Source organism: Misgurnus anguillicaudatus, chromosome 7 (genome assembly GCF_027580225.2).
Source record: "Misgurnus anguillicaudatus chromosome 7, ASM2758022v2, whole genome shotgun sequence".
In the NCBI taxonomy this organism is placed as follows: Eukaryota; Metazoa; Chordata; class Actinopteri; order Cypriniformes; family Cobitidae; genus Misgurnus; species Misgurnus anguillicaudatus.
In genome coordinates, this window is record NC_073343.2 from 1,310,060 (window position 1) to 1,326,331 (window position 16,272).

Consider the following 16,272-nt stretch of genomic DNA (forward strand, 5'->3'; position numbering starts at 1 on the left):
AACTCTCACATTGTGTCAGCCCTAAATAACATATCAGTGTATCAAAACAACAACAACAACAACATCATATTCTTTATATCACTTGTCAAAGCATTAAATACATGACTGATGATGAGTAAGTTTTTGTTATTTGCATTTCATTAGAATCCTTTTGAATTTATCGCAGCCACAAAAGCTCAGCTGCCAAATACTGTGGTACGAAAACAAGATTTGACGTCTTTTGCGGTCGTTTTGAAGCGGTCCTTATGGGCGTTCACACACGCAGCCATTTTATCACTGGAGATCACAGTATAACTGTTTTGTGGGATGTCGTGGATGTTTCTACTGCTGGTTGCCTTGTGGGTTGTACAAGTGGCCATAGCTTTTAAAGATTTGCTTTATCTAAATAAAACTCCAAAATAAAAGAAATTATGTTGAGTTTCTTTTTGGGCGGCTGCAGATGTGCCTGTCTGATTTAACACGATTCATATGCATTGAACTTATTCACACATGCTCCCTATTAACAAGACACTGGGTTTATTCTGACTCACAGCAAGAGTCTTGTGTGCACTGATGGCAATCTTTCTTTGCACCATTTGTGTGAGGGCTTAGCGAACAAGTACACAAGACAAACTGCATCTGTGTTACACACACAGTAGACCGGCACGTAGATTGTTGACTAAAACAGGGCTGAAAACTTAAGATGGAGTATGCGATGTGACCAGCTCACTGTCGCTACAGTCAGCGTGAAGCCCAGCAGATGTTTGAATTCTCAAAACATGACGCTGTTGTTGGGGTGCGAGCGACAGAGGCCAGTAAGAGATTTGAGAGAGCATTTATCTGTAGGTTTTTGCTTGGTATTGAAGCCAGGGGATTCGAGGACATCTCGGATTGAGAAAACATTACTGTAAATCTAACACAGACGCTGGTTTGAGCACATATGGGGGAGATGTGCTTTAAATTGCTTTCTATCTTTGGAGACCTTTTCTTCATTTAGTTGATGTTTTTAAAGCTGTACAGCTGCACGTCTCACTAGTGGAAGATTTCATATTTCATCTTTCATAAGTTCGTTTCGGGTCAAGTTGGGTCTTTTTTATTTAAAAGACCTTCTGGTTGGGAAAAAAAACTTTTATGTGGCAGACACTTTTATCCAAACACATTTTTGTCCTAGGAACAGAACTTATGACCTTTACAGGAATTTTCTGTGAAAATGAAAATAAAAGTCTTGTCTTTTTTCTGCAGAAACTGGTGTGCGTATGTGGTGACCAAGACGGTGAGCTGCATGGTGGAGGATGGGGTGGAAACTTACGTGAAGCCTGAGTATCAGCCGTGTTCCTGGGGCGTTCAGTGTGCACGCGTTGTTGTGTAAGTATGACTTTACTGAAACTGTAGGATAGTTAAAAGATAATAAACCCAAAAAGTACAATCTTTAATCAATTACTTTCCCTTATGGTGCTCTAAACACACGTCTATCAATTTGCTGTCGAGCAAAAGAAGAAATCTTGAAAATGACAGAAGCTGTTTCCTTCTCCATACCTTAAGGGCCCTATCTTGCACCCAGCGCAATTGACTTTGTCAGTGACGCATGTATCATTCGTATTTTGCACCGGCGCACAGCGGGTTTTTCCATTCACAGACGCACGTCGGCAAACTAGGGAATGAACTTGCGCTCCCTGGGCGGTTCAGCGCAAAAAAGGAGGTGTGTTCCGGCACAAACCATCCCTGATGCTATTTTGCAGTTTCAAAAAACAATTGCGCCACTGACCAAAAAAACTAGTCTAAACTACGTTGCGCGCAGTTCATTATGCTATTTTAAGGGCGCATGCTTGACCATAATGTATAGCGTGCACAACGCGCGCACACTTCTTATCTAATCTACACAGATGCAACAGTTATTTTTGCAAATCATAAATTGTTACAATAAAAAATATTAACTCATTTGTGGTGAGCATTGTGGTGATAGTTTTTATTTATTGTGTGGCTGCGTAAAAAAATTCTCATGCAAATAACGATTAAAATATTTTCATAAGTTTGTTGTGTGGCTGTATTACGTTTATTTTATGTAAATAATAATTAACATGTTTTCATAAGAAACCTTAATGTATATGAACTTGATTTGTAAGTGTACTTTGGGGTTGGACCTTGCTTGCGTTTCTTGGGTCCGATTTCAAAGCCCCAAACCCTTCTCCCACCGGGAAAATAGCAACAGCGCCCAAGATCCGCCCACAAAGTCACTTGCGCTTTGCACTTCGCACTTGCGTTTCAGATCGTTAAAATAGGGCCCTAAGAGTGAATGCGGACTGAGGCTTTTGGTTGCTTACATACTACCTCATTTTGTGTTCTCTGGTGGAAAGTAATTCATATTATACCCTAAGGACCTGTATTATGCTAGCCTAGAAATCTAGACGCACCCTAGCGGCCGCAAAATATATTTGCTGCCAGGGTTTAGTCTAGGCACTCACAATACACTTAACAGCTCCAAAAACCAAAATTTGGTCAGGCCAATCACATCGTGTGTAGCGTCTGTGGGGCGGGGTTAACATGATGACGACAGAGCTGCCTGCGACGGTTCCTACTTGAAAACAAAGAATGGCTGCTGCTGCTGGCGAACAGCTTTCTTTTGAAGCGGCTTTGGCCGCGACTCTGGAGGACTTAGACTTATGTTTTTCTTTGAGTGAAGAGCAAATAACCCTACTGAAGTCCTTTTTAAGCAAGAAAGATGTGTTTGGAGTTTTGCCGACTGGTTACGGTAAAAGTTTGATATACCAATTATCTCCACTGGTGGGGAAATGCAGGGGACTCATACGTCACCTTCTTCGTTGCTCTGATTGGTCATAGCGCTATCCTATTGCGTACAGAGGCATTTTGAGGGACAACCTTATATCCCGCCCCTTGCATTGAGCCGTTTGTGTGAAGAGTTGCCAGACCTTACATCTTGATGTAGGTCTGGCTAACCAGGCTAGTATTATGCACCATAAGGAACAATTTTGTGCCAGTAAAATTTTAGGGGTACAAAACCGTTAACTGTACCTTTAATGGTACAAAATAGATCCTTAAAGGGACATTCCACTTTTTTTGAAGATGTGCTCATTTTCCAGCTCCCATAGAGTTAAACATTTGATTTTTACCATTTTGGAATCCATTCAGCCGATCTCCAGGTCTTGCGGTACAACTTTTAGCATAGCTTAGCATAATCCATTGAATCTAATTAGACCATTAGCATCGCGCTCAAAAATGACCAAAGTTGTATGTTAGTTGTATGTTACTTTATAACCTATCCATTTTTTATTAGGAGTCAACTGATATGTGTTTTTCAGAGCAGATGCCGATACCGATTATTACAGATCAAGCAGACGGACAACCGATATTTTGAACCCATATATATGTCTGGTGTAAAAATGAAAATGAATGTCAAAGTTAAGGGTAACAAGGGCTCTTACAAAAACTTTCTTTAAATGCTTTTAAAACATACCTTTATTTCCGCTTATAATACAAATAGCAAAAAGTGCATTTTAAAATAACATTATTTTATTGTAAAATAGTTTTTTTTATTATTATAATCTTATCAGTTGTAACAAACGTGTATAAATGTATTTGTTTTGATGAACACGAATGAAGATATTTTGAGGAATGTTTTTAACCAAACTGATCAGAGGCCCCATTGACTTCCACAGTGTCCTTTTTCCTACTATGAGAGTCAATGCGGCCTCTGATTGGTACAAGTTTTGTCCTTTTTGGGTGAACTATCTCTGTAAAATGCACTTTTTTGTCTGACTTCAAAGTCTATTTATAATGCATTTCTAGTGCATAAGTGGATCCATCATGCTGTATGTCAGATGTTTAGATAGGTAACAGATATTTAAAGCTACATCACTTCATCATAACATTGACAGACACTTGAAATACCGTAATACCACATCTACATTTTTGGGAATCTGAGTAATTACGCAAAAAATACGGAGTGCTCTCAGTGCACTGTTTACACAGAAAACCTAATGTCAAGTGCAGAGACAAACAAAACCTAGTTTGTGGGCGCCAAGATTAGAACGTTTATGAAGTTGCAAGGTGGTTTCCAGAAACATATTGGTCACCAGCTGGAAAAGTTTAATATAACTACTTCAGCTTTAATACACACACAGCACTGCAAATGGATGAGGTGGCACGCCAGTCCAAAATCTACGACCAGTGCACCACAGGAATTAGGCTTAGGCCCTACTAAAATACCACTACTTATTTTTGCACTCTCTTCATAGGGCAGAAGGACCCCCTTTTCTTCACACGGGGGTAAAGGACCATGAAGACAAGAATTCAGTGGCTTATGTAAATGTAACCAAAAGTCCTGGGAAAAAAATAAATATTTCTGTAGTTTTCTATTCCGTTTTTATAGTGGTGAAAAATGGGTTCAAAGCTGACCTTGACCAGTATTTGATTATTTGTATGACACAACGAACCTAAGACCGAGACTTTTTACATACAATAATGATATAAATATACTATAATAACAATGCATATATCAAAAATCTCATTTTTTTTCTTAATGCATGACAAACATTGCTAGTCGTGTTACTCATTGCTCTGAGCATTATTATTGCATCACATTAATGCATTTGGCAGACGCTTTTACCTAAAGCACATATTTCTTTATCAGTATATGTGCTGCATTTACTTAAAATGTGGACTGTTTTAAACATTGCCAGCCCATTGCTGTAGTTTAAACAGCTGTGAAGCATATGTCTGGGTCTAGTCCTGAATGTATATAATAAACAGTATACGTCTGTTCATTCACAGTGAATTCATTTTAAAAAACATATCTTTTTCTGTTTTAGGCGAGAATAATCTTCCCCATATGCATTTCAGGCTGTATTTTGTTTTACTCTCACAGAGACTGCTTAGAAACTTTGTCCGCAGGAGAGTTTTGCAATATTATTCCCATAGGATTGGCTATTGAACTATATACAGAATGGTGAAGTGTAATGTAATAAGCATGCCAAGCATGAATAGTTTTCAAAATAATACCTTAAATTAGAACGTGAGAACGCTAGAAATGTTTTCATAATCACATGCAATTCCCAATTCAAACCATACATTGGGAATAAATAATAATATACCAAGACGTGGCAAGTCTCCAAACACATTCATCATGAAAACTTCTTGAATAATACGTTTGTGTGTGTCTAACAGATACAGGACCTACATGAGGCCCAAATACAAGGTGGCTCATAAAATGGTAACAGAAATGGAGTGGAAGTGTTGCCATGGATACAGTGGAGAAGACTGCAATGAGGGACCAAACGGGGGATCTAATACTCAGATCTCAACAGTCAGGCCTAAACCCTCACAACCAGGACAATCTGGAACCGGTACTGGTCAGGGACAGAGTGGAGGGAATGGTGGGTCAAAAATTTGATAAAACTATACTGTATACCGTATTTTTTCTTTGCTACGGCCTGTATAAAAACACACATGTGCTATCTTTGCCTAGGGAGAGGTGACAATGAAAAAATGAGACAAATGGAAGACAAAATCCAGCGGTTGACCAAAGACCTAAACGACGTGCAGTCATCACTGCGTGAGATGAATGAGAAAATCCAAGGAAATAACGGCGGCAAGACGCCGGCCGATGCGGCCCAACCGGAAATGAAAGAGACCATCCATAACATTCAGACCAAGCTGGACCAGCTGGATAACCGGACACAAGCTCACGACAAGACTCTAGTCAGCATCAACAACCATCTAGTGAACGGGAAAGGAGACAATGACGTTGATGATGGGGGAATAGGAGGAGGCAAGTTCAACACTTTGAAGGAGGAGATCCTCCGAGAACTTGAACGTCGAGTGACGCTATCCTGTGCCGCCTGTCAGGCTGGAGTGGAGGACCTACGACGGCAACAGCAGCAAGACAGGGAAAGGATCTCAGCCCTGGAAAAGCAAATTAGTGCCATGGACCAACGCCACCGCCAGACGCTTGACGGCTTGCGCCGAGACCTTAGTCGGTCTCAAGACTGCTGTGACACGGTCGTGGACCTCAGAGGAAGACTGAATGACATGGACAGGAAGATAAGCTCCACGTCGGAGGCCTACGACAAGCTGCAGGAGCGTCTTAACAGGGTAGAAACTTGGGGTGGTGGACATTTTGGAGGAGGACAAGATGGACAAGGACAAGTCCCTAGCTTGGCGGAGGACTTCTTCAATGATCATCTACAAGACCTGGAGAGGCGGCTGAACAACACAGTCCAGAGGACAGAGGAGAACTGTGCCTATATGGAAACAAACATACGGGACTTAGTCCAGAAGGAGATTAGAAATCTTCGCAATGATTTCAATAATCGTATTAATGACCAGGCTGACAGAATTGGTGACATGGAGATCGATATAGGAAATGTAAAAGAAACTATATTTGATATTAATAAGCACTTGTCTCGGTTGGAGAACACAACATCCTTTATAGACAAGAGGTTAAGCGAATGCTCTGGGTGCTCGGTTTCTGTGCCGAGTTCAGGGGGTGGCAGTCCAAACCCACAGGACACGGTGAAGTCTTTGGAATGGAGAGTCATTGCAAGTGAAGATGAGATCAAGAGGTTTGACACAAGACTTAAGGATCTGTCTGTGTCTGGTGATTCGCTCGTGGATAGGGTGATCAACCTCAGCCACGACGTTCGCAAGATCAAAGCGCTCACCGGAGATAACGGAGAGCATTTCAACAGAATTGTCGATGAGATCGAGAACTGTGATGTTTGTAGCACGGTCGAAGATGACCTGAAGAAACTCAAGAACATCACAAACCATGCAATGGATAGGTGGCAAAGAGAAATGAACACCATTAAGGATAAATTTGACTCTGGTCAGACGGGCTGTGCAGATGTGTGCTCCGGTTTGCAAGAAGAGATGAATCAGTTGAGGGAGGACGTACAGAAATGCAGCAGTCACTGCAAGATCACGTTGAATACTCCTACGGGAACTGATTCGGGAACAGGTCATCTGGATGATCCCCAAAAACCGCTGGATGGCCATAGTGTCATCAGCAGCAACAACGGTGACCTGAGGTCGATCCGTGGAGAATTGTCCGAGGTCATCTTGACCTTCAGTTCCATCAATGACACGTTGAAAGGGCTGGAGCACGTGGTCCAGAAGCACGACAGCGTAGTTACGGATCTGGGAAACACCAAAGACAAAATCATTTCTGAAATTGACAAGATCCAGCAGGAAATGACAGAGCACATAGAAGACAGCAGGCTACGCTTTGACAACGTGGATAGAGACGTACGGCGGTTCGTGGTCGAGATGGGTGACTGCAAAAGGAGCGGCGATGGTTTGGATAAGAGGCTTTCTAAACTTGAAGTGGTTTGTGGCCGGCTGGACTCCGTCTCCGACAATCTGCAGAAGATCAAAGATGGCTTGAACAAACACGTGTCTGGCCTGTGGAGCTGTGTCAATGGACTAAACAACACAGTGACCTCACACAGCGGGTTCATTGAAATCCTCCAGAACACACATCTGGACGATATCCACGGCAATATCAAGAGACTAAATTCCTCAATGGTCCACATCCTCAAGGAGTTTCACAGCTTGACTGAGCAAGACTTTTCAGGTTTGACTTTTAAAAGAGTGCATGGTTTGCTTTCTACATACAGCAGTTTAAATTCGCTAACACTTAACAATAAAGTTGTATTCGTTAACATTAGTTAATGCATTAAACTAACAATGAATGAACAATACATCTACAGCATTTATTAATCTTAGCTCATTTTAATTCCAGCATTTAATACATTTTTAAAGTCAAAAGTTGTAACTGTTAACATTTGTTAATGCACAATGAACTAACACGAAAAATTGGTATTAACTAACATTAACAAAGATGAATAAATTCTGAAAAACTATATTGCCTTGTTGTTATATGTTAGCTAATCCATTTATCAATGTTAACAAATACTAGCTTACTGTAAAGCAGGAGTCGGCAACATTAGGCACGCATGTCACTATTGGCACGTTCAGGGAAAATCAACGACACATGCAAGATAAATGCTGTATTTAACACAAAATTATTATTGTTTGTTACGTTTAAGAAATGTTGATGAAATGCATGTTAATCTGTAATCATAATTAAAATTCTTGTTTAGATATAGTTGTCAATGTCACATGTTGACGATTGGTGTCTTGAACTTAACGTTTCCGTTACTCTTTAGATTGTGCAAATTGAAATAGCAAAATAGCGAAAGAAAAATGCGCCCAATGGAAACACGGCAGTTTTACATAAACTCCCATATATTGCAAAAAATGTTTTTACTATCGGGTGAGGTGGTTTTTCAGGCAGTTCAAGAAATTTATATATTGCAAAACTGCAAAGGAATTTTTTCCCGCCTATACCGGTCACCTGATTTGCGTCACATTATCATTCTTTTTAAATAGTGCAGTATGTTTTATTGGGAGACAAGGCAGAAAAGGTGTGTTTGACTTCATGAGGCATCCACAAACCGACAATTGCATAACATCAAAATACCGTGAGAGCGATTCGGGAGTTGTCGGTATTTTGACGTCATCTGCAAGTCAGTCTGCGTGACGCTGTATGAAGTCGAACTAGCCTGGCTCCGCCCTTCTACGTGCTTTCGCTTAATTTTCATTTCGCTTCAGTACTACATCTGGGACTGCTGTGTAGAGTTTCATTTTCTCCTGCAAAAATCTGCAGGTCCAATCAGCGAACAGAGGGGGGTGGCTAAGAACGATGACGTTGAGGTTGTGCGTCAGTTTGAGTTGTAGTTCAGTAATGGCAGCGGAGAAAGACGTGAGAAAACCTATTCGGTCCGTTGTTGCAAAACTGCCGAATATACAGAAGTTGAAGCCGGAGCAAGAACAATGTTTGCTAAGTTTTGTTGGTCTGATCATTTGGACTTGTTGTTTCCGGCCGTTTCGATGCCTGACATACGTCACGACCAAACGTTAGCGATTGGTTATGGCAGATTCAGAGTGACTCTGGGCAGATCCAATAGTTTTAAACTTCAACAGAGGACCCTCCTTAACGGAAGTAACGCTTTGCAATGGAGCATGGCCAGACTCTCGATACAAATGAAATGAATGTACGAGAGTCTAGTTGGACCAGGCTAAAGTCGAACACCCTTTGCCGTGGATTTTGGACGAGACAACAAAATTACATTTTAGACACATAACATCGGTTAATGGAAACGCTGTCATTTTGCAATAGTTTTTTGTAAACATTTAACATAAAAATACCAAAAATAACATACATTTTATGCAAATCTTAAGGGTATGGGATCGGCAAATGACCACGAGCCGGGAATCAAACTCGGGTCGCTGAAAGTGTGAAAGCACCACATGTCGGACCACTACACCATCAGCTCTGACTATTTTACGCAAATCTTTAATGGAAATGCAGCTAATGATGCCCAGGAAAAACATAATTGGCACGTCAATAAGGTTGCTGACTCCTGTTGTAAAGTGTTACTATAAATTCTCTAAATTTCCAGCAGCAGAAACTGACTTGGCTTACTTCTGTGGACGTGGAAAGAGACAAACTCTGCTTCTTCCTGTTTCTTATTATACTGTAGGTTTACCTGGACCACCAGGTCCTATGGGAGAAACAGGGCCCCCTGGTCCACAAGGGCCTCCAGGAAGGGATGGACTACAAGGTAGAGATGGACTTCCAGGTCCTTCAGGCTTACCTGGGCCAAAGGGACCTCCTGGTAAGAAACCTTTTGTTTTCATGTATCACACTGTAGCTTTATAGGTTAAATGAATACATTCATGATGTACATTACACAATAGTCACTTACATTTCACTTTTTAAATTTCAGGTCTTAGAGGAGAGAAAGGTATGTTTTTCATTTGCTTAAAATTCTTTTAGCAGCCAGATCTTAAACACATTTTCTGGATTAATTTTACTCAACAGCTGGGTTTCTGCTTTTCTGACCCAACGCATGGGTTAAAAAATATCCCAGCGTTTTTTAGAGTGTACACAGTGTAAAAATAAATGTTGTTACCAATTGAGCTACAAGACCCAATAATTTAAGCTTGTGCGCCGTCTTGACTGTTACCATGTGTTTAGATGTGTGATCATAAGCGCAGGGTCAGTAGTTGAGCCAAAGGTCAGCAGCTGATCACTAAAACTGGCACGTGTGAAGGCGGTCCTCAGTATTTTAGTGGATGTGGTTAAAATTAGAATGTGGGAGTTCTGACATCACCAGTTTTTTGAGCAAAATTTCAAAGACAAATTGTATGGTTTTGTTTCTAAACACACCATCATTTTAATTTCAGGTCAGGATGGTTCAGATGCCAAAATACCTCGTCTGTCTTTCTCAGCTGCTCTTACAAATCCTATGGCTGCAGCTGGAACGATCATTTTTGATAAGCCATTTGTGAATGAAGGAGACTTTTATAATCCACGAACAGGTAAACATTAAAACAACCCTGGCTGCATTTAAAATTAAGATTTTGTTATAATATTATATAAGATTTTCATTTTTACATTTAATATACAATGTAAGTATGTTATATATATACTTTTCGTGATTTATTGTTTTCTACAAAAAAAACACGAACGTAATATTTTGTGAAAAATCATCTTGATATCTTTAATATTGACTGAGTTTTTAGTTGAAATCAAATTTTTAGACTCCTAATCTCCTAATAATTAGATTATAAGACGTTAAAGGGACATTACACTTTTTGGGAAAATATACACAATCACCCCCCAAAATTAAATATTTGATTCTTATCGTTTTGAAATCCATTCAGCTGATCTCTGGGTCTGGCGGAACCACTTTTAGCATAGCTAAGCACATTCCATTGAATCTGATTGGACCATTAGCATCGCGCTAAAAAATAACCAAAGAGTTTTGATATTTTTCCTATTTGAAACTTGACTCTTAAGAAGTTACATTGTGTACTAAGACCAACAGAAAAGTTTTAAATATGAAAAATATTAAAACTCTTTGGTTAATTTTAGCGCGATGCTAATGGTCTAATTAGATTCAATGGATTGTGCTAAGCTAAGCTAAAAGTGTTAGTGCCGGACCCGGAGATTGGCTGAATGGATTCCAAAACAGTAAGAATCAAATGTTTAACTCTACGGGAGCTGGAAAATGAGCATATTTAAAAAAAACTGGAGTGTCCCTTTAACCTGGATTTTCACAGACAGAGTCAAATACAATATATGTAATATATAACAAAAAATATACGAGTAAATACTAACTTACTGTATAAGACGGAGCACTGAAAAGTTGTATATCATCTGTGTTGAAATCCACAGGTATCTTTACTGCACCACTAGATGGACGTTACTTCTTTAGCGCCATCCTCACGGGCCACAAAAATGAGAAGATTGAGGCTGTGCTGTCCAAGTCTAACTACGGCATGGCTCGCGTAGACTCGGCGGGTTACCAGCCAGAAGGCTTGGAAAAACCCATGGCGGAGACCAAACCTACACCAGGTTCTCTGGCTGTCTTCAACATCATCCTACCCCTTCAGCAAGGGGACACAGTCTACATAGACCTGGTCATGGGCAAACTGGCTCATTCGGTGGAGCCCCTAACTATCTTCAGTGGTATGCTTCTGTATGAAATGTAACAGGGGTACCATCGCAACGGAGCACTGAGACTATTCAAACTCGGGTGACCGGCCAAAACGATGGGGCTAGGACAGGATGCTTAAACGGACTGGGATGGCGACGAGGAGGGTTTGTCTGCATTTCAAACCTACGTTTTCAAACCTACGGATGTTGTTAGACCTCCTATGAACTCCTTGAACAGACTTGGAAATGGAGGAACTATTGCGCCCTTGATATGTAATCCTAACTCGCATTTCGGAGAAGTGTTGTAACTAAGAAGTGTTGCGGATTTGTGCGACCGCTTGTCGATGTTTTGAGATATTTTCATGTTATATGAATCACAGACATGAGTTATGAATCATCTCGCATGCACCGAAGATGACCGTGAGGTCTGTTTGACTTCCCATCTATGCCACTGCACGGTAAAAGTACTCTTCTGCCAAAGAGCTTGACTCACAGTCAGGGTTAGGCTGATGTGTGTTATTTGGGGGTGGGGGGCGTGGGAAAAGAGATGATAGAAATATTAATTCGTATTTTTGCTGTGAATGATTTAATTCCTGTGCACCTTTATCTTTTTACAGTTTAAAGGTACATTCCACTTTTTTTTAAAATATGCTCATTTTCCAGCTCCCCTAGAGTTAAACATTTGATTCTTGCCGTTTTGGAATCCATTCAGACGATCTCCTGGTCTGGCGCTACCACTTTTGGCATGGCTTGGCACGGTCCATTGAATCTGATTGGACCATTGGCATTGTGCTAAAAAAATGGCCAAAGAGTTTCGATATTTTTCTTATTTGAAACTTGACTTTTCTTTAGTTGCATCGTGTACTAAGACAGACAGAAAATTAAAAGTTGCGATTTTCTGGGCGATATGGCTGGAAACTGTGCTCTCATTCTGGCGTGGTGATCGGGGACTTTGCTGCCGTGGCATGACTGCAGCAGGCGCAGTGATATTGCGCTGCACCTGAAAATAGTCCCAATGCTATTAAAAGTAACCAAGGGGACTATTTTCGGGCAGTGCATAGTATCGCTGCGCCTGCTGCAGCCATGTTGGGACAGCGGGGTCCTTGGTTATTGCGCCAGAATGAGAGTATAGTTCCTAGTCATATCGACCTAGAACTTTTTTAACTTTTTGTTTTTCCGTCGTCTTGGTGCACGATGTAACTACAGAAGAGTCAAGTGTTGAATGGGAAAAATATCGAAACTCTTTTGTTGTTTTTGGCGCGATGCTAATGGTCTAGTCGGATTCAGTGGATTGTGCTGAGCTATGCTGGGGGTGCTAGCGCCAGACACGGGGATCGGCTGGGTGGATTTCAGAACGGTAAGAATCAATTGTTTGAGCTGGAAAATGGGTATATTTTCAAAAAAAGTGGAATGTCCCTTTAAGACTTATAGCAAGGTTACTTACAATTAAGAGATTATCTTTAAATGTAGAGTATGTGCTTTAATTCTGTTTTTTTTTCTTTCTGATTTTCGATATTACAAGTGCCACATTTTACAGGAATAGCATCCTGACGATGCTTGTGCAAAATGCTTTTACTTTTAGTTAAGAAACGTTAAATGCAATGTGAAGATGATGTGCATTATTGCTTTTCATGCAAAGTCCCCAGGTGCCTTGGATAAATATCAGTATTAAATAACAAAAAAGAGACAATCAAATATTTTATTCTCATCCATGTTCCTAAATGCCTGAAAAAAGAGTTTTGCAATGTTTTTGTAATTGTCGATATGCTTTTATAAACATCAGATCTATCAGAATGAAGAGCGATTGCATTTTGCTGTACATTGCATATTTATACTCCTTGTTAGCTCAGTACAGTTTGGCTTTGAATTCTGATTATAAGTTTCTTTATTCTTTTGAACACAAATGAAGATATTTTGATAAATTATTGTAAGCACACAGTTGATGGTACCCATCGCCTTCCATTGTTTTTCCTACTATGCATGCCAGTGGGTCCCATCATTTATCAAAATGTCTTCTTTTGTGTTCAACAGAATAAAAAAACTCATATAGGTTTATAACAACATGAGGGTGAGTAAATGATGACAGAAATTTGATGTTTGGGTGAACTATCCCTTTAATGTGGTTTAACTGGTTCAAGTGCCTTTGAAAAATAACTCTGAAGATTTTAAGGGGTGCCCTTCATCATCCGATTTTGTCTTGTGTGGTCTCACTTGAATGTTTACTGTTCAGCGACCCAAAGAATTTTAAACTATGCGGCTTTGCTAGAAAACAAAGATGGATTTTGTATGTGTGAAACAGATACTCGTGTAATTTCCATAGCAAAATCCATGAATTTTCTAAACGTTTATGATCCTTTATATGGGCAAGAATGTTGAAAATTAAGGCTGCTATCTATACGTGCTTTAATGTTTCATTTAATTACATTAAAATTCCTAAACTTAAAAATAAATGCTACTTCAGCAACAAATAGCATCTGTTAAATCTGATAAAGAGACTTTAAAGTCAGTAATGAAGAGTTTCGTTGCAAAACGAGATAACCACCGTTTTGTTAATTGTTCAGAAATCGCGTTTTTTGGTTGTGCATTCCAATTAATTTCAATGCAACTGCAGTTGGTTTGTTTTGATTTAAACCTTCATAACTTAAAAAATACAGCTAAGTAGCATCATAAAACAAAATAATAACATGATAACATAATAATAAACATGTTTTGACAAAAAAAAAAATGGATTTATCTCGTTTTGCAACGAAACTCTTCAGTTCTTCCTTTATGGTCTAACCTGTTACCTTGAATGTGTACATTGGCAACACGTGTGTTTCAAATAAAGATATTTAATTTTACACAATATAATTTCCTGACTTTGGTTTCATCTGGTGTCATAACAGATAACAAACTCAATCAGTTTTGCCCTGGGTGTGTGTAACACGATGGCTTTATTTGAAAGTCTAACCCATAATTCTTTTGAATTGGTGATTGATGGTGCAGGATCATTAGGTTTTGTCACTGTCTTTCTATTTCACATGGAACGACTCCACACTAGCAGCTGGGTCAGCTGTCAAAGCAAAATGTGAATAAAACACGTTCTCGATGTATAAGCCGTGCGCAGTTTTCTTTTCAAAATTATTTTTCAAGGCATGTGCACAGAAAAGGTGTGATTGAGAGCACATACAATTTTCCACTTTGCAAGCCAGAAAAAATGGGCTTTTGACTTCATGGAAAGATAAACATTTCTGGGTGTCTATTCATAGTCATACTGGGATGTCATTTATCATAAGTAAGGACTTGGGTCTGTCAAGTCACTGATGTCTAGACAAAGTGTTGTTATGCAATTCCTCTCTTCTGCCACAACAGTGGGGGGGTTTTATTTGTTTTTGTTTTCCATTCATTCATTTTTCAGGATTTCAGCCTTCAGCCTAACATCTTAAAATCTAGGCCATATGTTTAGATTGCTCTCTGTTAAAGTCAACAAGACGTAACCCATCTGTAATATACATATTTAAACATAAATATATTTTAACATTAAAGGCGGGGTGCATGATTTTTGAAAAACACTTTGGAAAAGGGAGTCAGGCCGAGTACCAAAACACACTTGTAGCCAATAAGCCGTAAGGGGCGTGTCTACTAGACGACATTGTTGCCTGGGTTGTGTATGTGTGGGGCGGGTCTATCAAAAGACGGTCCAGATTCTATTGGGTTAGGGGCGTGTTTGTTTAGGTGATTTTAAATATCAACATTGGCTTTCAAAGACCATGCACCCCGCCTTTAAAGTCCGTGTAAAGTGATATTTAATATGTATTCTGAGTTTGTCACACTACAAAAATTTTTTATATCAACCACCCAGCCGAATTTAAATAATAAAAACCGACAGAAAAATAAAAAATTCAAAATCTGAGAAAATAAGCAGGATTCTCTGCTCTCAACTGCTGGGGCGGGGCCACTGTCGTAGCTGAAACCACGCCCCCCTGCAGGATAGCTGCATTTATTTTTAACCTGAATAGATGCTCGCGATCGTGTTAAGCCCGGAATACACTGCAGGATTTTTGCCCTCTTATAAGATCATTAACTTATCACATTGTGCGACACGGAGCGTTTAAACTCGGGTACGACAGGCATGTAGACTGTACGATGATGACACGGAAGCTTCGGCAGCAGCGTCACACGTTGCGCAACGTCACCAGCATGCGCTCTTGGTAAACAAATACCGGCGCGCAGGTCGTAGCAGCAAACACACTGTGCTGTGATCATGCCGAATTTCTGACACTGCCAGAAAATTATCGTAGGCTATCTTTGGACACAAGACCGGGAAAACGGCCGTCTTTGAACCTCTCTCACTGTACGAAATAGGACCACCGATGGAGAGCCACGATCACAGAAATCGCGACGATAGTTTCACGATGGCAATCTTTCGTCTGGGACAGCCAATTATCGTGCAGTGTATCCCGGGCTTAAGGGGTAGAATTCTGGACACAGTAATGAGGAAAAACTGTTTAATGGTGTTATTTTACAATTCAGTATTACATAGTTCAGTCTTTCTTTGTAACGTGTTTCAGCATACATTTCTATAATTTATAATGTGTTAAAAAACAATTATCTGAATTAACAAGTACTTTAAAGGTGCTCTTGACAGAAATGCAATATAATAAACATAACTATATTATCAGTGGTTTATAAAGACCTTACATAATGAACTGTATTTGTTTTTATTACCTTAGAATGAGCCGTTTTTATCTACACACACCGCGGGTCCCCTTACATGCATGGAAGCCGCCATT

The 16,272-nt window shown here is 39.9% G+C and overlaps 1 protein-coding gene across 1 annotated transcript in view; it reads left to right on the top strand.

The window, feature by feature from the left end:
• Positions 1 to 14,151, top strand: part of emilin1b (elastin microfibril interfacer 1b) — a 34,710-nt gene extending 20,559 nt beyond the window's left edge. Inside the window, exons 2-8 of the mRNA XM_055172092.2 lie at positions 1,222 to 1,344; positions 5,161 to 5,369; positions 5,462 to 7,567; positions 9,540 to 9,674; positions 9,786 to 9,803; positions 10,246 to 10,380; positions 11,240 to 14,151. Of these exons, the coding sequence (XP_055028067.2) occupies positions 1,222 to 1,344; positions 5,161 to 5,369; positions 5,462 to 7,567; positions 9,540 to 9,674; positions 9,786 to 9,803; positions 10,246 to 10,380; positions 11,240 to 11,556 (3,043 nt within the window). The 3' untranslated portion in view covers positions 11,557 to 14,151. The remainder of the gene's footprint in view (positions 1 to 1,221; positions 1,345 to 5,160; positions 5,370 to 5,461; positions 7,568 to 9,539; positions 9,675 to 9,785; positions 9,804 to 10,245; positions 10,381 to 11,239) is intronic.
• The last annotated feature ends 2,121 nt before the right edge of the window (positions 14,152 to 16,272 follow it).